This window comes from Nematolebias whitei, chromosome 4 (genome assembly GCF_014905685.2).
Source record: "Nematolebias whitei isolate Nwh7 chromosome 4, NemWhi1, whole genome shotgun sequence".
Taxonomy (NCBI): Eukaryota; Metazoa; Chordata; class Actinopteri; order Cyprinodontiformes; family Rivulidae; genus Nematolebias; species Nematolebias whitei.
In genome coordinates, this window is record NC_056501.1 from 33,707,715 (window position 1) to 33,733,898 (window position 26,184).

The 26,184-nt window shown below is 38.7% G+C and overlaps 1 protein-coding gene across 1 annotated transcript in view; it reads right to left on the minus strand.

Moving 5' to 3' along the window:
- Positions 1–26,184, minus strand: part of si:ch211-26b3.4 (connector enhancer of kinase suppressor of ras 2) — a 176,122-nt gene that overhangs the window by 132,848 nt on the left and 17,090 nt on the right. The window contains exons 2-5 of the mRNA XM_037675402.1: positions 15,346–15,509; positions 7,271–7,473; positions 5,601–5,688; positions 4,645–4,686 (exon numbers count right to left, since the gene is read on the minus strand). Coding sequence (XP_037531330.1) covers positions 4,645–4,686; positions 5,601–5,688; positions 7,271–7,473; positions 15,346–15,509 — 497 coding nt within the window. The remainder of the gene's footprint in view (positions 1–4,644; positions 4,687–5,600; positions 5,689–7,270; positions 7,474–15,345; positions 15,510–26,184) is intronic.

Sequence of the window (26,184 nt, forward strand, 5' to 3'; positions counted from 1 at the left end):
GACCCTCCCTGAAGAAAACTCCACCAGCTGCCACTGCAAGGCAGGTCAAACCAAGATCGCCCCACACCATCCAAAGTCTTCAGCATTTCTTGTCTACACTCATCTGATGATGGGAATCTTTTAAATGCTCTGCAACCTCAAGCAGAGTATTGTCACCCTCCCATGTGTCCCCAGACTATGTCTCCTAACTATTCAATCACAGGCCTGTGAAGTAATCAGCTACTTTGTTGTACTTTGTAGAATGGAAAACAATTCAACTGTTCTCAGCTGTTTAGCAGGTTAGTTGGCGGGGGGAAAAGAAACATGAAATAGAGTTTATTTAGATCTAAATAATGCACTTACACAATTTTTGTGGATATGACTACATGAGTCATCTGTGTTTCTGTTTGAGCAGCCTAGTGGCTGAATCACTACACCCCTCGTTTAACCTAATTGTGTTTTTGTCAGTGTTTTAAATAAATGTCTGCCAAAAGGCTGCATCTATAAACAAACACCTCTGTCTCCATGCTGTCTTCAGCCATGAACCTCCCACGTGTTGCAGACCTAGTCACGTGCAGATCTGAGTCCAGCGCTGAGGGATGTGTGCTTGCAGTGTCATTTAGATGTTTGAAATTGCCTGATGTTACTGTCGATATAAGGCATTTAACAAAAGAGACAACTGGCAGTTGTAACTCAACCAAAAGGCTTAAAGGCGACTCGTGTCCAAAAAGGGGACATCAATTAGAAATGTCACAAATATTTAAACATTTTGTCTGTTCTGTGAGTGTATCACAGTTTGCTCATCAACTAATCATCTCATTTGAATATTTGATATGCTATTAGATTGTTTTTTTGTTCCCTGTACACTTTGTGTTTATTTTTCTGCACCTGACCTTGAACGGCAGCAGGAACAGTCCCAATCTGACCGTCAGACACGAGTTGCTCGCTCTCTTTCACACGTGAACACAGAGACACTCTCCTGTTCGTGCATGCATGCGAGCACACAGCCTATGTGGCTTTAAAATGGCCTGCGGCTCGTTTGCACTTCATAAATTATCAGAGACGAAAACTGGTCGGGGACACACACAAAACATGAACGTCCACATAAAATCAGGGAGCTCGAGTGTGGCACTTTAAAGGGCACAGCTTTGTTTCCAAAACTAAACCCATTACAATTTGTTTTGATTTGATTTTTACAAAAGAGATTCAGTTTAATGACAGCACTCGGTGAATAAAGTAAACTCAACTTTCTACAACATACTTTGCAAAACTTTGGAAATGTTAGTATAAAAAGTAATAGAGCATGGAAATTAATTTGTCACTTTAAAGGAATAGTTCAGCCATTTTTATGTGGGGCTCTGAAAAAAGTTTTGAACAATAATTATCTTAACTGCTGTAGGTATAACTTAATTACCTCAATATGGAGAAAAAGAATATACGTGCTTTATATACGTGTTTTATAACAAAGTTATTTCATAGAGCGTTACGTTTTACTTTAACAGTTTTGCATCATGTGGTTATTTACATAGCTTTCTGGGATCAATTTCAAGCACAAATCTTCTTCACCGAAGGTTCTTAATGACGTTGTTGAAGCACTGAATGCTAAGGATTATTGTGCCGCACTTTTCTTAGGCCTGTCTAAAGATTTTGACACTGTGGATCATGACATCTTGTGTCATAAGCTCTCAGAAATAGGTTTCTCAGAACACACCATTGGTTGGTTCTCTAACTATCTCTCAGACCGAAGGCAATGTGCTCAACATAATGGTACTTCCTCCAGTTATTTAACAGTCAACAATGGTGTACCACAAGGCTTAGTCTTAGGACCCACCCTCTTTACAATCTACATACATAATGTAGGTCAAAACATCCCTGATGCATCCATACATTTCTATGCTGATGACACAGTTGTTTATTGTCGAGCTAAAACTGTTGATAAGACTTTCCAGCTTTTGAAATCTGCATTTAACAACATCCAGTCAGATTTGTTCCGCCTCAAACTTGTCCCAAATGCCGACAAAACCAAAAGGGATGCTTTTTTTCAAATAGGAAGTTGGTCCCAGCAGTTCTTCCTCTGATCTCATCCTCAAATGGTGTCCCCATTGAGTTTGTTGATTCCTATAAATATTTGGGTATCTTGGTCAACTCGCATCTATCTTTTAAGCTCCATGTGGAAAACCTAGTAAGGAAACTGAAAGTTAAACTGGGTTTCTTTTTCAGAAACAGATCCTGTCTAACCCTGAATGCTAGGAAATGCCTTGTATCTGTGACTTTCCTTCCCTCCATTGATTACGGTGACATTATTTACATGAACACTCCTACAAGAACCCTGCAGATGTTGGATGCTGTCTATCTATCATGGTGCACTAAGATTCATAACTGGTTGTGATTATCGTACCCATCACTGCACCCAGTATTCACTGGTTAACTGGACATCATTAACTTCACGCAGACTCTCTCACTGGTACATTTTCATCTTTAAATCACTTCTTAGTCTGCTGCCTTCATACATCTCCTCCTACATGTCTCTGTGTGAGTGCAGCCACAGCGTGCGCTCTCAGGACATTATTACCTGCAGTGTTCCCTCAGTGAGGACTGAACTAGACAAAGGGCCTTCTCCTACTCCGCTCCTGTTTCCTGGAATATCTTGCAAAAAGATCTGAAGCTCTCGACCTTGACCTCTCTAAGTGGCTTTAAGAATCTGTTGGACTCCTGGCAGGGACCAACGCAGACATGTTCCTGTTTTTAGTTTTCTACAATCGCCTTAGAATCTAGCTGTTTTTTGTTACATTTCTTTTCTTTTTACTTTTCTTTTTTTTGCCATCCTATTTGTTTAAAAAAATTAAAAATGTATGACTTTTTATAATTGTTTATTGTTGTCCATCGTTGTCATCGTTCTTTGTTGAAATCAGGTCTCTCTTGTAAATGAGTCCTCGAAGCTCAATGGGATTTACCTGTATAAATAAAGGTTGAATGAAAAATAACGGCAGCAACAGCTAGCTTTAGCACTTCTAGTGCAGCCTGGAGCACCTTCAGAAGGAGTATCATAACATTTTTGTATAATCAACCATGTTCTGTAAAACTGATGGCAAATAAAATGTTTATAAAACAGCATTACATGAACCAAAATCAGTGGTGGGATGCAACTAAGTACTTTTATACTGTACTTAAGTACATTTTTCATGCATCTGTACTTTACTTAAGTAGAGTTAGATGTGTGTGCTTTTGACTTTTACTCCACTACATTTTACATTATCTGTCCTTTCTACTACACTACATTCGTATAATGCGTTACAAGTTACATTCATGTTGTGTTTTTTGAATTTGTTCGTTAGTCTGAAAGTAACCAGTGGTGAGAGGGGAGTTGGTCCAGTGAATCACTGCAATGTGTGCAGGTAACATTAGACCCGCCTTCAAGAAGAGCTGGACCAATGACATATATTCTAGTATATATGTCACTGAGCTGGGTGCACCCGCAGCACCACTAACACACCCAAAATGTATTCCATCGTAAGAGAGTCAGCCAGAAGATACACGCCACCCATGGCCTTATTGAAAGACTATTGAAAGTCCAAACAGTATAGCAGGACAGATTATTTCTCCCAAAATAACCAGATTGGACTCAAAATCTTTGAAAACCAACTTCTTCTGAACTTGAACAAGAAGTTCTTGCTGCAATATTAATATGTGTCAGTTCATGATGTTAGGAGACAAGAGATGTCTCCAAATGTCTCGACACTCGGGTCCAAATTTTAAAATGGTGTCAGGAAGTTAAAATATTGTTCAATATTGACCCATTACAAGGTTGAATAGACAGTATTTTAACTGGAGTTGATGACAAACTGGAGTTGAACTGATCAGATATTCCTTTGTTAGGTCTAATGCTCCTTTTGTTCAGGCAGACAACTTTTACTTTAATGTGTTTACTGTAGTTAAAATGACACATTGGTTTTGCTTTGTGTTAAATAAAAACTTTCAAAAGTATAATCATTTCTCTTTCTTATTTTTATTAATGGTATTTAACTCTGCAGGTCATCCCTGAAATTCTGACACACAGAATCACAAGTCCAAGTGTGAACTGTGTCACAGAGTAAACACAATAAAAACATGTATTATCTGCAGCATTGTTCATTAAAATGGCTCAACATTATTAATGTATTACAGAAAATATACATATGGTAGGCACACTTAAACCATTGCATTAGGTAATACATTCAGCAAGTACTTTTACTTTTAATGCTTTAAATATTTTTAAAAGCAAGTACTTATTTACTTTTACTTAAGTAAAAATGTTTTAATGTGGTACTTCTACTTTTACTAGAGTACATTTTTGTCCGTTTATTTGTACTTTTACTCAAGTACAATGTTTGAGTCCTTGTGCCACCAATGACCAAAACAAATATTTGGTCTTTGGTGCATATGAACTTGCCATTAGCTCCTCAGTCCTGACAGATCTAAACTCAAGTTCTTCAACATGAGGTCGTTCAATAAGCCATCTACAACTTTTTGACAAAACCCCACATGTAAATATCCTGATGCATGCCCACATGTAAAGATCTGAATTATCCCTTTAACCAGCTTGGGTAAAGACATCAGTGCTTATGATGGCTGGTAAAAACGCATCAACACTTTGTAATCATGGATGCTGTTAGAACAAGCACTTACCACGTGAAGAATCTTGTTCTCCGTCTCGTACACCGTGCAGTCCTGTGAGGGACACGAGAAGGACGAAGGATTAACGAGGCAGAAAAACATCAATACAAGCACAAGCTCTGATGTCCCTCTGTTCCAAATTTAACATGCGAGGAAGGAAGAAGAGGAATGAGATGTTCAGCAGGAAGAAGCAGTGGAGAACATGAGCGGTCAGCTCTTTCCTCTCCAACTTTGTGTACAACACTGGATCGAACTGTGTGGCTCCCCAGAGCGTCACCAGCCTCTGGATTTGGATATAAAATTATTTAAAAGTGACAGTTCGCTTTTCACCAGTAGTTGATAAATCTCCTGGAAAAAGACCCTCTGAATCCAGATGTGCACGGCAGGACGTAAACATCTGTTTGAGGCATCAGTGCAGGCACTGCTGCCACCTTTGTTTTTCCTGCTGCACCTTGGCAGCCTCAGGTTCGTTTGGCCTTTTGTGAACCTTCAGTCTCCTCTGGCCCATGTAGGACGGGACGGGTGTTATCTGCTCAGCTCCAGGACTCACTCTGGGCACAAACACATCAACACACACTCCAAGCAGACTCTTCCTGCGAGGACAAGAGAGCAGACAGAGGTTTCAGCTAAACAATGAGATGGCTACATCTGGAGCGCGTGCGTGCAGCGGCAGCTTTATTTTTGGACGGCTGCGCATGTTTACGTGTGCACCGTGTGGATGAACACTAGGGAGCACATAAAAGGAGGGCAGGATGGGGCTGCAGTTCATTCTCCACCGGAGCTGAGGGTTGTTTGAGGGGGGGGGATCTCCTGCAGTGGATCCATGAGGTCTGTCAGCTACATGATTCATCATATTTGATTCAAAACTGTGCTGTGGAGTAGGGCGAGCTCCATCCACAAACACGCTCCAAAACCTTTGCTCTTGACACTACTACCACGGTTCATGTTGTTTCTCTGTGTGAAAGCACCTGTTGGACGATAGTGGTCAGCTCTAGGCAGAGCTGCACAATGTTGTTCTTCAGTAATGAATACTCTGTCACGCTGGCGAAGGGAGACCTGAAACAAACAAACAAACAAATAAAAGCAGGTCAGATAAATGCTCTGGGAGCTTGAAACAGATGCTGAACTTACATTTTTGGGTGGTGTAATAGCAGGTGATTAATTGTGTATAATAGGATTAAAGTAGTTTAGTTCTCTGTTATTCATTTGCCAACAGTGTAAATACTTTAATACTATCAGGGCTGCTGAGAGAGATAAAAAGCTTTTTTTTTCCAGCACAAGAGCAAAAAATAAAGATAAACTCCACTATTTGATTTGCCACATGACTAGAAACAGCACATGGAACTATGTACAAAGCTCTGTGCTCCACCAAACACACTTCATACATTATGCTTCCACTGGCTCATGTAAATTTGAAGCATAAAACAACTTTAAATTAAATTCATCCATGAAGTAAAAGAAAAAATCAATATGATTCAGCCCCTAATCATGATGTCATTCTGCTTTGACTCATAGGTTTTAGTCTTTTTTGTGTGAATGTTTATTGTGATCCATTTATCTTCTGTACGTTTATCTGCATGATTCTCGTCCCGCAGGTTTTAAGCTATTTCAATAAATCATAAATCAAAACGTTCAGCTCTTTCAGGATAATCCTGCCTTGACGTATGGTATTGGTGCAGCTTTAGCGTTTTGAAATATTTAGCCTTTTCTTATATTTTAATTCTCACAGAAAATGAATTGAGCTCATTTTACATCCTTCAAATCTTTAGATCTGTTTACAACCTTTTACTGCTCCTTTCACATTTTGTTTTGCTTCCGCTGCGGATTCCTTGTACAAATTTAAACTTTTCTTCAGCTACTTTCAGCTGGGGTTTTTTTCAGCTGTTTTGGGATCCTTTTATATTATTTTTGCTAACTATGACATTTTTGTGCTTCTAACTTATTTCTGCTAATTTCAGCTTGTTATGTTCCTTTCTGCTTTTTTCTGCTTGTTTCAGCTTTTTCTTCTATTTCAGCTACTATTTAGCTGTTTTATGCAAACTGTAGCCTTTTCAATTAATTTCATATTTTTTAGCTCATTTCAGCTCTTTCAACTTTAATAGGTTAAGCTTCTTTCTACCTTTTTGGCTACTATTTAGATGTTTGCTTGTTTTTTTTTTGTTTTTTTTGTTCTTTGCTTATTTTAGCTTTTTAGCTGATTTTCTAATTTCTGTGCTCATTTCAAATCATTTAAACCCAATTTAGCAAATATGCATTCTTTCTACTTCTGCTAACTTAGGCTTGTTCTTCCATTTCAGCTACATTTCAGAATGTTTTTTTTTAGCTAATTTCAGCTGTTTTTTAGCAGGTTTTCCTGCAATAAGCAATCACACTGCATTTTCACAGGAAATGCAATTTCTCCAGTTTACAATACTTTTCAGACTATAATCCCAAAAAGATTCAGCCTTTGATTACAACTCTAATTGGTCTTGAAGGCCTAAACTCTTTAATCATAACACAGGGCAATAATTATAATTCGATTCAGATTTTAATCTCAATATACAATATATGATATTCTATTCAACACAGAATTTCAATCCAATACTACACAATAAAGCAAAACAAATTACTGGTTCCCAGTGTTTTTGTAAATTACTACCTGTCGAGCCAGGCCAGCAGGTTCTTGGCAGCACCGATCAAATCCACCACTGATGTAAGGAAGTCGTTGGGCAGTCTTCTAGAGGCTCTTCCATCATAGTGTCCGCCCCGGCGCCGGCCCAAGATGAAGTTCTGGAGGTTCTTCGCTGAAGCATTTAACTTGTGGGACAGTGTCCTGAGATTCTCTGTTTCCAGGCCATAATTCTGGGAGAAAAATAGAGATTTTATCTTTTTTTTTTAAAGAACAGCCTCAGTTACTTTGAAGTTAATGACATAAGCATCTCAAACTGAGCCTGGTTCTGCTAAAGGTGTCTTGCTCATGAGAGGTTTTCATTCCCACTGTCGCCTTTTGTGCTTGCTCAAGATGTGATTTCTGTGATGGCATTAAACTCAAAGCAGTCTGCTCCTCAGATAAATATTGTTAACTTATTTGTATATACTTGTACATACTGTATATGAATGGTTCTGTTCAGTGCCCTGAGATTACTTCTTTTGTGACTTGGTGCTTTATAAATAAACTGAACTGAATTGAATTGAAACGTAGAGGTGGATTAGTGTTTGTAGCCATTTTGCATTAGTGTTTTGTCCCGGAGGCTCAATGGGATTAACCTGTCTAAAAAAAGGTTGAATGAATGAAAGAACCTGTAGTACTGTGATGAAGTCAGAGATCAACAGTGATAAAAATAAAATATTAGAAAGGCATTTTGGGACATAAAAATCAATGTACTTTCTCAAGTTTACAGCAAGTTCTGCATTCTTTTACTAACTATAAATATGTGAGTCTGTTTTTAAATGATACAATTCCTGAACACAGAGGGGCTGGAAAAAAAAGTGTATGTTAAATGTTTTCATTATGAATTATTCACAAGTGAAACAGGGGCTGGTCTAAATGTACAGTGTTGTAAGCTGATCAAAGATTACATTAGATTAACTATAAATAGGTGAACATGCTGAAATGACTCCAGTAAATGTTTTTAATACAGATAATATGTAATATAATACATTTTTGGCCCATCTTTAGGGTAAATAAAATTTGTGATGTTATCCTGGTTATTTATAGTCATCGTTCAACAAATAAACTGACTGATGAATATAGACAAACGCAATCGAGTAAGTGATAAGAATTTAATTTCTTTATTGTTTTAGGGGATGTAAATATGCTGAAGATGCAATGACTTTAGTGTCGAACCAAACAATGGCTGTGTTGACTTTGGAAAACCTGGAGTACTAAAAATGTCATTTCTACACAGAATATTTTTATTCTCCCAAACTGGCGCTGTTCAGAAAAGCAATTGTAGGGGAAAGGCTTTGATCTGAATACTTTTTAACAGGTGTCTACACTAACCGTTCAAAGTTATGTAATAAATGTTGACCGGCCTCAACCCCAAAATTATATGTGAGTCCTTGTAACAAATGTAATCCCCCTCACTCGAAGAAAAGACAAAGAATCTGGTCATTTAAATACACAAAACTGTAACATTTATTTTCAGTTTGAATAACGACAATATGTACGTATGGCAAATATGAAATATGGATGAATAACCAATAGTTTTATTTCAGAAAGTGAATGATGCAAGACTTTGAGAAGAGGTATTCCATTTGAACTAAGGTTTTAGCTCTAACTTTAAAATTGAAATATAATTTATCAGATAATATATTAACTTAATGAAACGTCTAGATATATGTATCCTGTTTTGTTACTTAGAATGATATTGTGTTAAAACACAATCTGAATCCGGTAGGAATTGTAGTTTTAGTTACATGCCTACAACTCCCAACATTCACGCACCCACCCATTATAGAACATAAGATGGCGAGATAATATTGGTTGAGAGCTGGGTCACATGAGAGTAGGGCTTCCAGATGTGATATGAAGGCCAGAGGTTCACTTTGTCACCGGAAAAGGATGTTTTCTTTCAGGGACTACGTCTTTTCCAGCAGCGTGCATCACTTTTCAGGATGTGTGAGCGTTCAGGACTTTCTCCATCATTTATGCTGCTTTTGTTTGAATAAGCATTCAGTGCATATTATTTTGTGACTCATAAAGTAGCAAGGAGCCTAAGAGTCAAGACAGTAGCTGAAGCTAAAGGCAGAGAGACATTATTCTTTCTGTGTATCTTTTGTTATTATTCTCTGTGGGAACCCAGAGGTTAAAGTTGGAACAATGCCGTGTTAAATTATATGCGTTATAAAATTTGTAGTTGTATTTTAGATCATTATTAGGTTAAAAATCAATGTACATTTTGATGTTCAGACCACTTAATATGCAGCTAAATCCTGCAAAGCTGTAAAAACAGTTGATTTATCCTGTTTAATACACTTTACCTTAGTTGTCTCCATTTAAGTGAAGGATGGTCATGAGAAATGGTGAAGAAGGTAATGTGTTGAAGTTATTTATTACTTGTGAGAAAAGGAAATGTTTGTGGAAAAGAAAGGTAATGTAAAGCATTAATATTGTACAGTGTTAAAGGTTTGTTGGTTAACAAATAAAGTAGACACAATCTGGATGTTAAAAGCAACACTTTGGTCATCATCGCTCTCTCCTGTTTTATTTTTCTTCAGATTGTGCACTTCACTGTTGCAGCGGTCCAGACACTTTGGACCTGTAACAGATCACTTTCTCCATCTCTCAGTTGACTGGCTCAGAGTCCCGTGGACTTCTGGCTGGCTCAGATCCAGCTCTCTACCAGGACCCACTTCTTCCATCATGAGACTGCTCTCGAGTTCTTCTCTGCAACTCTCTTCAACAACTTTCCAGCAACAACTGGCATCTGGTGTCCGTTTACCTGGCACATCAGAAGTGGTCATGCCCCTGAACTTAACCAGTGAAAATGCAGTTCCCAACCCGTGGGTGTGAACAAGAACTACATAAATTAATTTAATTATACCCTGTCCTCAACGTTTTTAAAGGAGGAAACACAATAGCTTTTGCTGACAATGGCAACGCCTTGTTTTGCACAAACACAATTTCTTTTAGCAAAATGCAAGTTTGATCCTGACACCCCATTTTTTACAAACAAAAACATTTGTTGAAGCTCTGTCCAACTTGGGGGGGGGGGGGTGACTTCCTTCGTTACCATGGCAACGACAGTCCCGTTAGTAAGTAGTAAGGTAAAGTTTGCTTTTTGTCCGAGCTTTCTGTCAAGAGACACCAAGTCTGCCTCTCAGAAAAGAAGGTTAATTAGCACGGAGAGTTAATTATAATACAGTCAGTGTGTCAGGGTGGTCCCGGATGTAGACTCATCCTGACTTGGGAGATTAACACATAGGGAAGGGGGTAGGAGAGATGGGGTGTCTCTGATGACATTCTGTCTCTTTGAGGGACCTGGGTGGGATGCTGCACAATCTACAACAGGTAAGGTATCATCTGTTCATATTTTTTATGCAGAATATCACTTCAGACTGGCCAACACATAGCCCTTTTACAATTTTAGAAAATAAATATTGAAACTGTTTCCTTTCTGTATAGTACATATCAACATTGATATTAAACAGTCATTGAATTGTACTGATATATAAACACAAAGATGGAGTAGTAGTCCATTACTGCACTGTGACCTTTTTAAAATAAGTACAAACACACATGGTGCTCAGTGTCACAGGGCACCTCAAGTCATGTCCTGCCTGACAGAGCCTGATTCCTGCTGACAAAAAGGCTGCACACGCTCATAAAGTCACAGCACAGTCAGAGGAAGACGTATCTATTCTCCTTTGCCTCTCGATCGGTCTACACAGGCACGACCACAGAGACTATAAAGGAGGAAGGGTATCACAGTGGGAGCAGAGACAGAGAGGAAAATTAGGCAACTGAGGAGCTAAGAGACAGAAGATGAGGGAGTGAGGACCCAGTGATGCATCCCAGTGAAACTGGGTCAAACACACTGTCTCTGTATGAGCATTCTGTGTGAACCCAGATGCATATGTGAACTTGGAGCATACATGTTTGTACAGCTGTAATTAGTCTGTCATATGATTCAATGTGAGTCGGTGTGCAGTCGCCTCGAGGGGACCGAGGAGAAGAAAGCTGTGTCTCAGTGACTTTATGTGTGTGGAAACAGAGAGAAGCAAAGATGTGCATGCAGAAGAGCGCAAATCAATACAGCAGGGGAATGATGTTATTACAACCCCCCACTACCACCACCCATAGTGCACCCACCCTCACCCCCTTTCCTCACAGCAGTGTAGTTGCCATAGTTACCATTTGTGGAGTAGCCTCTCCTCTATGCCCATCTTTTTGTTTTTACTCACACGTTAAATTCACAAATATTGCACCAAACCTAACTGGGCAATTATAACGTCACCATAGAATCCTTGAATCCTGTAATAATAATAATGATAAATGGTAAATGGACTGCACACTAGTGCTTTTCTCTCTGATCAAGATAATCAAAGTGCTTAACACTACAATATGAGCCCTCATTTATCCATTCATACAGCACTCAACTACATCTGTATAGAGACTAGTCAGTGCTTTATCACATTCATACACTGATGGGACACACATCAGAGGCAATGAGGGGTTCAGTGTCTTGCCCAGGGACACTTCGGCATCTGACTGTTGGTGGAATCAAACCTCCAACTCTTGCATTGAGGACAACTGCTCTAACCACTCAACCTCAGCCTGGATCAGTACATGTTTCAGATGCTGACAATTTTAGCTAAATTTTGGTTACAATTGCTATTTTAAAAAAATATACATATATATACCATATGTATGTATGTATGTAATAAATTTGCCAATGTAAATGCTTGATAGAAAAGGAAAACCTAAATAAATTAGTAAATCTCTGAAAAGTACTGTAGTCCTAAAATAGGACCTTGTGGAACACTACAAGAAAGTCAGAATGTAAAGAGCGAGCCTCAGTATCATTAGCTGATACAAGGATTTAAGACATTGTTGTGTCTCTGCAACAAATTACTGCAAAGAACCAAAGGCCTGCCCACTTCAGTAAATAAATGAAAAATATGTATACCTTTGCAGCCTACTGCATTAAAAAAAATTTTGTCCACTTTGACACACTTCATGCAACATAGAATTTTAAAGCCTGTTTCCTTTTTGAACCTTTTCCTGCCTATAGAGACATCACTTTGGCAACTATCATAACACCAAAATCTGTATACAATTGTCAGCATCTGAAACATGCACTGATCCAGGGCCAAATAATCTCTTTATTTTAAATACAGACAAAATAACCAGGTTGTTATTCTTCCTTGTGACTATTTATGTTGCCAGTGACAGTTAATATTTAGCCTTAGCTACTTCAGGACGTTGTTGTCTGAGTATGCTTGTAGTTTGCCACTGAAAGTTGTGTTTTATCCAGGTTAGCATTTTAGTTGCTCACCCGCTGCCAGAAACGTCTGTTAACCAAAGGCTGTCTGAGTGTTTGTCTCTGTGTTAGCAAAATATCTCACGAAGCACTGAACAAATTTAATTGAATCTCTCAATTCCCATTCAAGAAGACTGTCAGCTGATCAGTGGTAGCAAACACGAAAATGGTTATAACTGTCAGTTTTAGATACTGAGCTAAAATTTGATACAATATTAGGTTGAAGTAATCCTCAATACATTCTCTGAACGCTAAGAGATCACACACAATCTTTGTTTAAAACCTTTCCATGAAAGGTTATAAAAACACTTGTTTTTGATGTCATGATCTAGTTGTCCTCCAAATGACTGTATTTAAATGTAAATGTAAAACATCCCAATACTCACAAAGCTTAGTGTGATTTCACGGAACCAAGCAAAAAACATGATTAGACTCTTTCAATTCTGAATGAGTATTCAAATATCTGTGCTTGTTACCTTTAGTGGAGCTGTGGCTGTGTTTTAAACCTGTCATACTGCTTCTCTTTTCTCATCCAGACATGGTTTCTTGGTCTCAGTAGTCAAAATACATTTATGAATTTGTGGTGTGATTGATTGATTGATTGGGTGTGTGTGTCCATTTTTGGCATATATAGTGATCCGTACTCTGGGACACTCTTGCCCAAGCTAGAAGACTTGAATGTGAAGGGGAGCTGATGTGTACACACTCCCAGCCACACACATTAATCCAGCCATGTGTGCCTGAGAGATAAGGTGCATCCTGCACACTATTTCTACATATTCTTCCTCTTTTTCCTTCTCACCTCTCCCCTGCTCCCTCTCTGAGAGAGTAGCACCTAATTCCCACTAATTCTCTAATCCTGAGCAGGACCACTGTACAAAAAAATCAGCAGTGACCGAACAAGTTGCACAAAGCAACACCTGAGAAATGTTCTGTTTTTATCACCAAAGTCCGTTCTCAGTAATCCAGGTAAAAATCCAACAATGTTCACGCAGGTCATCTGGACGGTTTCTTTTTTTGCTGAGATGTTTCATACTTCATCCAAAGGACTTCTTCCATCTGAGGAGCAACCAAAAAAACTGATTCCCACAAACAGCATACTCCATAGTGGGAAAAAAAACACAGTTTGCTGGTGCTGATGGCCTCTGGGGCCCACCATCTCCCCCGTCAACTCTGAGACAGAGCAGTTTCATCCTCTGGATGAAGGACAAGACTGCTCTGTCTCAGCAATAAATGAAACCATCCAGATGACCTGTCTGAACATTGTCGGATTTGTAACCTGGATCATTGAGCATGGACTTGGGTGTTTTGAACCACTTTGGCAGGACTGTCTCAGCAGAGTTGATGGGGGAGAGGGTGGGCCCCAGAGGCCATCTTAGCACCAGCAAACTGTTTTTTGTTTTTTTTTCTACTATGGCGTATGTTGTTTGTGGGAATCTGTTTGGGAGGCTCATCAGGTTGAAGAAGTCCTTTGGATGAAGGACGAAACATCTCAGCAAAACAAGAAACCGTCCAGATAGCCTGACTGAACATTGTTGTTTCTGTTTTTCTGTCAGCATCTATGACTTGTGAAGAAATAAAACAACAACAGCCAACACAAATATTTTAACAGAGAATTGAAGTTGTCACATGAAATATTTTACACTGATGGTTTGACCATCTTCTTCTTCTTCATCTTCTTCTTTCGACTTTTCCCTCTTCAGGGGTCACCACTACAAGTCATTCTCCTCCACCTCTGTCCTCTGCATCCTCTGTCCTCACTCCATCTACCTCCATGTCCTCTCTAACCACATCCATCTTCTCTTTGGTCTTCCTCTTTATTTATTTTTTTCCTGGCAGCTGCATTTCTAACATCCTTCTACCAGTATACCCACTGTCCCTCCTCTGGACATGTCCAAACCATCTCAGTCTGGCCTCTCTAACTTTATCTCCCAGATGTTCAACCTGTGCTGTACCTCTGATGATCTCATTCCCAATCTTATCCATCCCTGTCACTCCTAAGGAGAACCTCAACATTTCCATTTCTGCCATTTCCAGTTCTTCTGTCTTTTGTCATTCCCACTGCCACAAATAGCAAACAAAATAATAATAACTGAGACTCCAAAGCAAAAACTTTTTAAAAATGTCAAACCTCTTTGTGTGATTTATTTCATTTTATTTTATTAACCTAAAGCTGCTCTCCTATTTTTATTCTCAAGGGGGCTCATTAAGGATGCCATCTTGGCTTGAGTTGACTTCATAAGCTAATCAGTTGTAAATGTTCGTCCAGCGACTGATGATCAAAGAGTTTCAGTTCAGTCTTTTATGAGATTTCATTTTGAGGACACAACAGACAAATCAACAGGCTCATTCACACATACAGTACATAAAAAAACATCTAATCTTTCTTCTGTGGTGGACAATAATCAGTGAAAATCCAGAAAATAAAATATATGCAATGTCTTTAACTAATATCTTTTATTCACAAGTTGTATCTGTTTTTAAATTAAAAATATAACATTTTATCTTAAGTTAGATTGTTTTAAAACTCCTGCTGGACTTGGTATTCTTCCAAACTTCTTTATATTCTGTGCTACAATGCACTTCAGCATCACTCTCTAATACAGCAAGATTGCCTCTCCATTCTTTATCATTTCTGCTTTGCTTTATGTGTTTTGGACACATTCATCATCTTGTCTCACACACATATATATGTGTATAAAGTACAAATGTACTATTCACTTAGAGATTATTGTGCTCAGAGACTGACCAGGGCACAAAGGAGGTCGACAGCTTCCAGGATGAGCTCCTGGTGTCCTATTCTGGTGACGCCGAGCTCCTCCAACTCCTGATGGGTGATGTGCAGCAGCTGCTCTCCCCCGATCTGCTCCCGCTCAAAACTCTTCACATACTGCTGGAGGCAGTCATCCAGGCCTGGGAAGAGAACAACACAGATGCAGATTAGAATGTGCAATCTGTCTTCTTTCTGTGTAGTCGAAAATAACAAATATTTGAGCCTGACGAGTGGCTAAACGACACAGATTCTGTTCAGCTACACCGGGGTGACCACACTTTTTCAGCATACGAGCTACTTTTAAAATGACCAAGTCAAAGTGATCCACCTGCCCCCTTTACACGAGAACAACCTCTGGAAACGTTGTTGTTTTTTCAATGTTTATTGGGGTAATAAACAACAAGTGAGCGGGTTTACACAAAAAACACTGTCGTTTCCAAGTCAGTCGTGTTGCCAGATAAGAAATTATGAACTATAGTACTGTCACTTTAAAATTATAGTATTTTGACCTAAATTGTCATATGAGATGAGTAAATAGATTCTAAGATGAGGTATGTGTTGTTTGTTGAACATGTGCACATAAAAGGAGTGGTAATTAAGACATTTTAAATTTATCTGGCAACCCTGCTCAGCCGTATTCATTGTGCCTTCAGCGTCTGCATGAGTGGCGATTTTAGTCTCTTTTTGGGGGGTGCCCAAGCACCCCTAAATTTTAATTGAGTACACCTGAAAAATAAAGTAAAAAAAAAAAAAAAAACTTTTTGGGGTGGGGGGGGGGGGGTGTCTGGGTTTGGTTTGGGTTCTGTTTATTGCATTTATGATTCAATGCAACAAAATAAACACATTTAAATGTAACAGATCATTGTAATACTTGGTTTATTTACAAAATGACTTTAATGCTGGATGTCTGCTGGCTCTCAGTAACTGTGCCCCCCTGAACTGTTCAGTTGAATAACTCTGCTTTACAGGGTGGAATACAGTTTATTCTATTTCCAAAACATAAACATAAGTCTAGAAAAAAGTAAAAGACGATAAAGTTCTGTGGTCGACTTCATGAGCAGCTGAATACAACAGTGATAAACAGGAAGTACCTAATGTCCATCTGTATGAAGGTAACTGCAGGTAAATCCTCCATTTTCTGTCATAATTACATTGTACACTTTATGGTTACATTAAAGGTTAATGCTTAAAGCTAGTTGTGATTTGTTTTGTGTGTTTTGTATGTAGATGTTGTAACTTCTGGTTGCACATCAGTTAACACTAAACTGATTTTGTGGAAAGTGTTTATTAGGTTATGTAATGTAAAACAGAGCGCTACGTCTGTAGCATCTTAGGTAGCGTGTCTGTATTGTATGCTGCTAGCTTGGCGCTACTTCCTGCTGTGCAGAGCTCTTTACAATAGTTATTGAATCAAGTGTTCACTTATGTAAGTGAACATAGATGTTTAACAACATGTTAAAATACAACAAATGTAGGAAATGGTATCTACTTTATTCAAAATGTTATGGGGAGGACCCCCAGATCACCCCCCCCCCCCCCCCCCCCACACCCCCACACACACACACACCCATTATCAATGCTTCTGATACCACATGCCACCCCATTTTTCAAGCCAAGAATCATTGTCAGCACTGGGGGCTGAGTGCCCCTAAAGGTCAGATTCTAGAATCGCCCCTGCTCTGCCTGACAGTTACATCTGATCTGGTGAAGACACTAACGTCTCTTTGGAGCGTGGATTTATTAGTTTTGCTCCAACATGCTGAAAGAGGGTGAGTAGCACAAAAACACTCTGCTCTCTGCCATTTATTATAACTGTTGTTAGTGCAGAGCAACTGCAGCTGCCTGTAGGGCGCATGTGCAACTTCACACACAGAGAATTTAGGTGGTGGGGAGTGGGGGGGGTCCTCTGAAAATCTCCACTCTTAGATCTGGTTTGAGAGAACGTGGATTGTGACTGGCTAACCTGTATGTCAATCAAATAACAAATTTCATAGTGAGGATGGATGATAGGCTGACGTCAATATTTTTAATGCCATGCGATCTACCCATAATGCCTTTGTGATCGACAAATAGGGCACCCCTGAGCTTCACCAAAAAGAGAAAATCAAGAATTTCTTAAAGTTTCTTCACAGATTGTCATTTTTGATGCACACAAGTGTTCAAGCATGAAAGCAGATGTTTGCCTCGCTGTCGTTTTCCATCGGACAGAAACTAAAGATAAATATCAGAATGAAAGCAGATGTTGTTTCAGCGCTTTAGTGACAAGTCATTAAGAATCACCAGGAAGCATCTGTTGATGCACCTCAACTCAGTTTGACTGTTAGAACAAATCTATTAGTAATGAGATTTATTTTGATGCTGCTACTTTTAATAAGAAACTAAAGTGACAGAATGTCTGATTAAAGGGATAGTTCGAATCTTTCAAAGTTTGCTTCAGTTAAAATATTATGAACAGTCAACATGTTACCTGCTGTAGATAGCTCTTTCAGTGACCTCAGTTTACAGAAACACACATTATTTCTAAATGGACTGATGAGCTCATGGCTAGTCTGAGCAGAGCCAAGACCAAATGGGATTGCTGCCTCGTCACACCCAACCTAACCCCCAGTTGTACATGAGAAAAACAGCTGGATATGATCATTGTTGTGCTCAGTAACTGGACTGACTATTCTAAAAAAGTTAAATCTGGTCCTCTGGACATTCAAAAAAAAACAAAAAAACAAAGCAAATCAACAAAAAAATGTAGAAACGTTTCGTCTCTCATCCGAGAGACTTCCTCAGTCTGAGGTGCTGTATTCAACTCAGTCTCTTAAATATCAGCCTAACAATGGGTCATTAGCGCACTGATGGCTGTTTACTGTTCACAGAGGGCTGAGTGATACTAGCAATCACAGCATTGTAAGAGGGGGACAGTTGAACCCGGAGGCCTCCAGCCCTGTTTAATGATGGACGATTTCTTTTCACAAAGATGGCCTCCTTTACTCCTCTCTCAAACCATCGTTCCTCTCTATCCAGGATGTGAACATCTTCATCCTTGAAAGAGTGACCGCTGGCCTGGAGATGAGTGTAGACCGCAGAGTCCTGGCCTGATGATGTTGATCTTCTGTGCTTTTGGCCAGTGGCTGTTTTGTTTCCCCGATGTAAGACTGATCACCCTCCTGACACTGAACAGCATACACAACATTACTCTGTTTGTGCCGGGGGACTGGATCTTTGGGATGAACCAGTCTTTGCCGTAATGTATTTTGGGGTTTAAAAGCCACTGGGACGTTATGTTTAGAAAATAAACGTCTCAGTTTCTCTGATACTCCCTCAACATATGGAATGACCACTGGTCTGGGTCTGGGTTCCTCCTTTTCACCTGTTGGCTGACTGGAGTCCTGTTTGGGTTTCTTCTCTGCTTTTAGGAAGGCCCAGTTAGGATATCCACATTGCTCTAGAGCCTGTCTTGTGTGGGATTTCTCCTTCTGCCTGGCTCCTGAGCTAGTGGGGACGCTGTCTGCTCTGTGATACAGAGTCCTGATGACTCCTAACTTGTGCTCCAAAGGGTGATGGGAGTCAAACTGCAAATACTGGTCTGTGTGGGTGGGTTTGCGGTACACCTCAGTTTGCAAATGTCCTCTATCAGAGACTGAGACCTCACAGTCCAAGAAAGCCAACCTGCCATTTTTTACATCTTCTCATGTGAACTTGATGTATTTATCCACAGAGATGATGTGGTCAGTAAAATGTTGGACTTCCTGAGATTTGATTTTAACCCAGGTGTCGTCAACATACCTGAACCAATGACTTGGTGGTGTCCCTGAAAAGGACGTCAAGGCTCTCTTTTCTACCTCCTCCATGTACAGGTTGGCAACAATAGGAGAAACTGGAGACCCCATAGCACACCCATGTTTCTGCCTATAATATTGCTCCCCGTATGTGAAGTAGGTTGACTGCAGGCACAGTTTCAAGAGTTGACACAGTTGTTCTGTGGAAAGCGTGGTCCTGCTGCTCAGAGTGGTGTCTGATGTTAATTTTAAACTGACCACCTCTACTGCATCATCAACAGGAATGCATGTAAAAAGTGATGTGACATCAAAAGAGACCATTGTTTCATCAGTCTCCATGATGACATCCCTCACCTTGTCCACAAAGTCCATGGTGTTCTGTATGTGGTGTTCTGAGCTGCCAACTAAAGGGATGAGTACAGATGCCAGATATTTGGAAACATTGTAAGTGACAGAGTTAATCATGCTAACAATTGGTCTTAAAGGTACACCTTGTTTGTGGATTTTAGGTAAACCATACAGACTAGGTGTGGCCTCCCCTGGGTACAGTCTGTGGTACAGAAAACGGTCAATAGCCTTGTCCTGCTCCAAAATTTTCAGGCAATCTATTAACTTTTTCTTGTAACCACTTCCTGGATCTCTTTTTTTTTTTTTGAATGTCCAGAGGACCAGATTTAACTTTTTTAGATTTTTCTACCTGGATTATTGAGCATGCATTGGGATATGGACTGACTATTGTTACGAATACACCCAAAATCTATGTGTTTTATGCACATGTGGCACTTTAAGTCATGTTTGTGCAACGTGTTATACAAATCTGCTTTACAGACATTGTGTATAGCCAAAAGCTGTTTGCTGTTCTTTGTGTTAGGTCTTTAGTTAATATAGGAATTTGTGTTAATTATATATTAAAATGCAAGTTAGTCTGTATTTACTAACAGTTTTTTTTTCTTAGTAAGTCATCATTTTGACAGTAGGTGTCAGACATGGACGAGGTAGAAATAAACAACATCTGGCAGGAAATCTGGTATGATCAGATGAGAGTCCTGCTCCGTAACACATCCCAACAATGTGCCAGCATGTTTCTTAACACAGGAAGTGTCATACTGTTCTGTGGCTGATAGATGGAGAAACAAACTTCAAAAGTATTAATGCAGCTATCATGACTTCATTTATGAGGTAACTATATCAGATTTTTCAGTTTGTCAGGGACCTCAGACCTTCACAAGAAATTCTAGTTAATTTTTCGAACTTGGAATGTGAAAATTCTGATGTATTTATCTGATTTCTGCCGGAGTAATTTGAAATTAAATGGAAAATTTATAAAACAATTTATATGTTTAAAAAGATGATTAAGTTAAAATTGTTGGCAAAGTAGGGTGCCATGTGAAGGATGCCTAATATTTTTGTTTTCACTTTGGAGGTTTTTCAAGCCTAAGTTGTTGTTTGTTTAAAGTTATGTTATATACATATAGATTTTTATTTTTTTTTTAATAAGGGGCAGATATTATAAGATTTTTCTTCTTCTTTCTGCACCCTTTTCATTCATCCATCCATCCATCCATTATCTTTACCCGTTTGTTCCATTTTGGGTCACGGGGGTCGCTGGTGCCCATGTCCAGCAATCACTGTGCGAGGGGCGGGGTACACCCTGGACGGGTCACAAGTCCATCACAGGGCCACATAGAGACAAACAACCATTCACTCTCTCACTCACACCTAGGGACAATTTAGAGTTACCAATCAGCCTAACATGCATGTTTTTTTTGATCTGTGGGAGGAAACCGGAGTACCCGGAGAAAACCCACGCATGCACGGAGAGAACATGCAAACTCCACCCAGAAAGGCCGCTGGACCAGGGTTTGAACCAAGGACCTGCTCGCTGAGAGGCAGCAGCTCTACCAGTTGCGCCACCATGCTGCCCCCCTTTTCATTCAATGTTTTTTTTTTATAAATTTGTTTTGTTTATTTTGTTTATCTTAGATGAATGAATAAAACATTTGAAATTGACGGTGATGTAAAGGTTTATGAGATGCTGTGCTCTTGAACTGCAATAACATTTTTGAGATTAAAGTTACTTTAAGATGGCAGCCATCGACTTTTGTTTGGTTCCACTAAGACTAGTCGTTAGCTCATCAGTCTGGTCAGAATCAACCTACGTTTTCCCTAACTAAGATCGTTTGGAGTGCTATCTACAACAGGTAAGATAGTATTTGTTCAAAACCTTTTCCACATAACCCAAATTCAAAATACGAGCACTATTGCTTTAAGCGTAACTTCAAATTGAAGTGTTGTCATATATGCACACACATCTCTGTAGATGTGCATGCATTCTACGAAAACCTCACTTGTGTCATATATTACAGTTCAGCAAGTCTCCAGCTCTGAATCCAGCAGAGTCAGCAAAATGCACATCTCCCCACAGACCTAATGAATGGGCCTGCTGGAAAATGAGCAAATACATACAAAAGGACACATCCATGTTGCTCCTCCACATCCAGCATGTTGTCCTACATACTGATACAATTACAGCTGCTGTTGTTATTGTTGTTAAAGCCCAGTGGATCCTTGAGAAAAACACTGATGCCCAAGGGAAGCCATGCAGACCACAAGTAGACAGTGTGGTTGCATCTCAATACAGTCACCACACACACACACACACACACACACACTACTTACAAATATGAGGAGTATCAAGAGTGTATCATGGGACACAACAAACTATAAGCCTGCTGCTGCTCAGAGAGACATGCAAGAAGTGATCTCGTTATAAACAGCGCCAAAGAGCAAACTCTGATCTAACACATCTGTAAGAGGCTGTAAGCTGCAGCAACACAAGTGAAATTCATTTCATACGATACGCGTGCCTGTGGGAAAACCCTGCTGTCCCGTTTGTTAGCATGTGTATCAAATAAAACCTTACAAGGTTACTGCGTGGAGAGCTGTTGTGAGTCTGCACACAGGCCTCTGGAAACTGGTGCTGTGAAAACCACCAACTTGTTTTTGACGAGGGCACAGGAAGCACCGCAACAAGACGATAGGCAACTTGAATGTCGTAGTGAGGTTTTCAGCAGTTTTACTTTCCAAGTCACATGTGAAGTTTTCTCAAGTAGCTTCCAAAAAAATGGTATTTATAATGTCTGTACAGTTCATCGGTTGTTGTTTTCTTGCAGATTGCTATAATTCTTTTACGTAAATTTAAAAAGTAATCAATTGGAGAATTTAAGGGCGGCACGGTGGCACAGTTGGTAGAGCTGTTGCCTCTCAGTGAGAAAGTTGCCAGTTCAAATCCCTGTCCGGGGGCCTTTCTGGGTGGAGTTTGCATGCTCTCTTTTATTATCGTATTTTTCGGACTATAAGGAACACTTAACATCCTTTATTTTTCTCAAAAATCAGCAGTGATGCTTATAATCTGGTGCACCTTATGTATTAATTCTGGTTGTGCTTACTTGAACCAATTTCACGTGGTACACGGCGCTCAAAAATCTGTCAAAATGAACTTCTTTGCTTAATGCGCCTTATAATCCGGTGCAGCTTATGTATAAAAACTGACCCATTCATTGATATTGCACACCTTATAGTCTGACAAATACGTATTGTATAAATATATATAAATATATATTATATTTTGTTACACATTTTTGTAATTCAATAATGTTTGTGTTAAACTGTTTGATTATTCCTCAAAAAAAGAAATTATTATTGTTATTATTATTGTTGCGTTGTTGTTTTTGTGGTTTTGTTTTCTAAAGGCATTGCAACAGGTATTCTATACATACAATGCAAAATAAACACAAAATTTACCATTTTCCTGAGAATCTACACCTTTTTTTAAAGTAAGTCGAGAAATGTGTTGTGTTCAGTTTTATTGTAAACTTCAGCTTTTTTACGACTGTTCCAGTTTTAATTTAAAACCTTGATCTAGAGACACAGCTACGCCCGTTTTATTCAAATTCACAGTTTTCATTATCTGTTGTAACACATTTAATGCTATGCAACAGCCGTAACACAAATTCCTCAGAAAATAGTCACTGGATACAAATCTACCACTGATTAACCTGCGGAGACAATCAAAGTCAAGATGGCTGCCACAGCTAAATAACCAGCTAATATAAAAATTGTTATAACTCAGATAGTTAACAGAGACTGAACTAAAATTGTGTGTGGTAGTACCTGAGAGGCATCCTCAACATATACTTCGATCGTCAACTGATCAAGTGTGGTTTGTTTTTAAAAGTTTGCCAATAACTACTAGAGTCAAATCTATTAGTAAGTTAGCAAAATAGCTCAAGAACCACTTGATAATTTTTAATAAAACTGCCAAACACAACTGAAAACAATTTCTGGGTATCAACAACTGATTAAAAGTCAACCCAATTCAAAATGGCCACCATAGAAAGTCATCGCATCACAAAACACAATGATTGGTTCTAACTCTGTCACTAAAATCTGATGTGGCAGCAGCTGAACATCATTACTAACACATACTTTGAGCACTACGCATCGTCCAGTATTTGGACCTAAAGTGGCATTGTCTGATGCAGCAAAAATCTGATAAAGCAATTTGCATAATTTAACAAAAATTTTCTGAAAGTAATTATTAGACACACATCTGCAATATTTAACTTTTGAGTCACCAAAAATAAAGATAGCCACTACAACTAATAATGTTAGTCAACTCAAAAATTGCTAAATCAGTCAGTTTAATAAATAATGAGCTGAAGTTTGACATGAAAACATAAATGATATATGGTAATAGCTGTACTGTAATTTATAAGGTTCTACCAACATGGCTTTAACTTTGTCCCTTCCTAGCATATGGTGCATTCTTTAAGGAATGCTAAGCATTTGATAGAATATGTCTTAGTATTAGGTTTGTTAAATATTTGACAAAAAATGTGTTTGTCATGGTTGAATTGTGTAGTTTCTGCCTTTAGTAACAGTGAAGAACAACAAGAGAAACAAACGTTTGTTGACATAGTATGAACACTGGATAAGAGTAGTCATGTATCATGTTCATCTGGAAAAGATCAGATAAACTTTGAAAGGTTCTGTTGAGAGATTTTAGGACATTTGGCAGCCATCTGTGTCTTATGTTGAGAATGTAATAATATAAAATGGCAAAATCAGATGTACAAAGTAGAACCAAAAGCATATAAAATAGTGTCATCAGCATATAAATGGATGGATATCTCACTAACAGAATGTGAGATATCATTTTTAAATATGGAGAAAAGAGTTGTACCAAGAATGGAGCCTTGGGGAACACCTGACATAACCAGAAGAAACTGTGAAGTATTTTAGTCAAACTTCACTTGCTGTGACCTATGCGATAGATAGACAGAACCATGTTAGTAATAATCTAATATATTGTCATATTGGTGCTGGTATGTGGATGTAGAGCTTTGTGGAGCTCTGTTCTTGTACTGTATTTTTTTTTAAATTGGGGGGGGGGGGGGGTCCAGAATACCATTTGTTACAGGGATCAATGTGGTTTATTCCATGTGAACTGGTGGGTTATGTCCAATTATCATGTTTAATATAGATGACAGACTTTATGTTAAAACAGTGTAAGGAGTTTAAGATACTAGCCAAAAGTTGACCCCTGACACCTATGGCTATCGCTAATATCTGAAATTGTGACTCCTGCCTGACAGTAATAAAGCCACCCTTTTAACTGCTAGCCTCACACCCCCTTCATATTTTAATTTTATCATTTTTATATCATTATTCATTACTAAAACCCACCAGCGAGGTTTTAAATAATTCAAAATTCTCACTGGTGAAAGGAAACCGACCAAAGCGGGCAATCACACTCAAACAGAAATATCTGGAACGAGCAAGTTTGCAATTGGCACCATCCCCAAAGAGCTCTAATCTTAGCATCACAGAGTGAAAGAAATGGGAGAAGAAGAAAAAAACAGATGCAGCTGAAATAATGCAAATCCACGGAGGAGAGGAAGTACAGTTTCTGCAGAAGCTTGCCTGTTTATCCTGAGATATGTGGGCACGTGTAGCTCGGAAAACTGGTGCTTTTTGCAGGAACAAAGAAAGTCTTTTCTGTGACGCATAACTGGCAGAAATATTTATGCCTTTGCTTTTGACAGCAAATGCACTCAGCTTTCAGTGTGTAAAAAATTTGCAAAGTAATGTCATTTATTTAAAGGAGTGATGAATAAAAAACAACAAAACTATTAACTGTTGTTTCCGTCTATGGAAAAAGCTTTCACTGTCATCACATCCCATTTCTGCAAAACACATTTAGGTCATGAACGGAAATTTGGCTTTCTAATGGGCTAAAAATAAATACGTGTCCATAGTCAAAAACAGGTAGAGTAAAAAGTTTACATCCACTCCTCATGGGTATGATTTTATGTAACCTTGGGCCTTTTAATAATTGTCTTCTTTTTTTAATCCTTTTTGCTTTCCAGTGTGGAATGATTACAAAACATACAACTTCAATTTAATAAAATAAAATAATAAAATAAAACAAAACATTGGGTGCACAAGTTTGAATTTATTGTGGATTTTTTTCTAATCCACACAGGGTCAGAATTATACACTGACGTAAACCTTTTGATAAGTGGTGATAAAGATTATTGACGGTCTTTTTCCTTAATAAAAAAGTTCACAGCCTATTACCATCTCACTGCGAACCACCACAATTGCAAACCATACTTCTTCATGACTGACTGCAGCTGGTAGTTTCTTTTTGCTGCCATTTAAAGAATTTGTTTAACAGAAGTCTTTGGAATGAGAACCATGTCTGAGGAAGTGAAAAAGGAGATGTAGATTTTTTTTTTCATTCATTCAACTTTATGTATATAGATAAATCACACTGAGCCTTGAAGACTCATTTACAATTGAGGCCTGTTTAGACAGACAAAAAGCAATGAAAGTGACACATGTAGAGGATTTGGATGTATAGGATTTGGATATATAGGATTTGGATGTATAGGATTTGGATGTATAGGATTTGGATGTATAGGATTTGGATGTATAGGATTTGGATGTATAGGATTTGGATGTATAGGATTTGGATGTA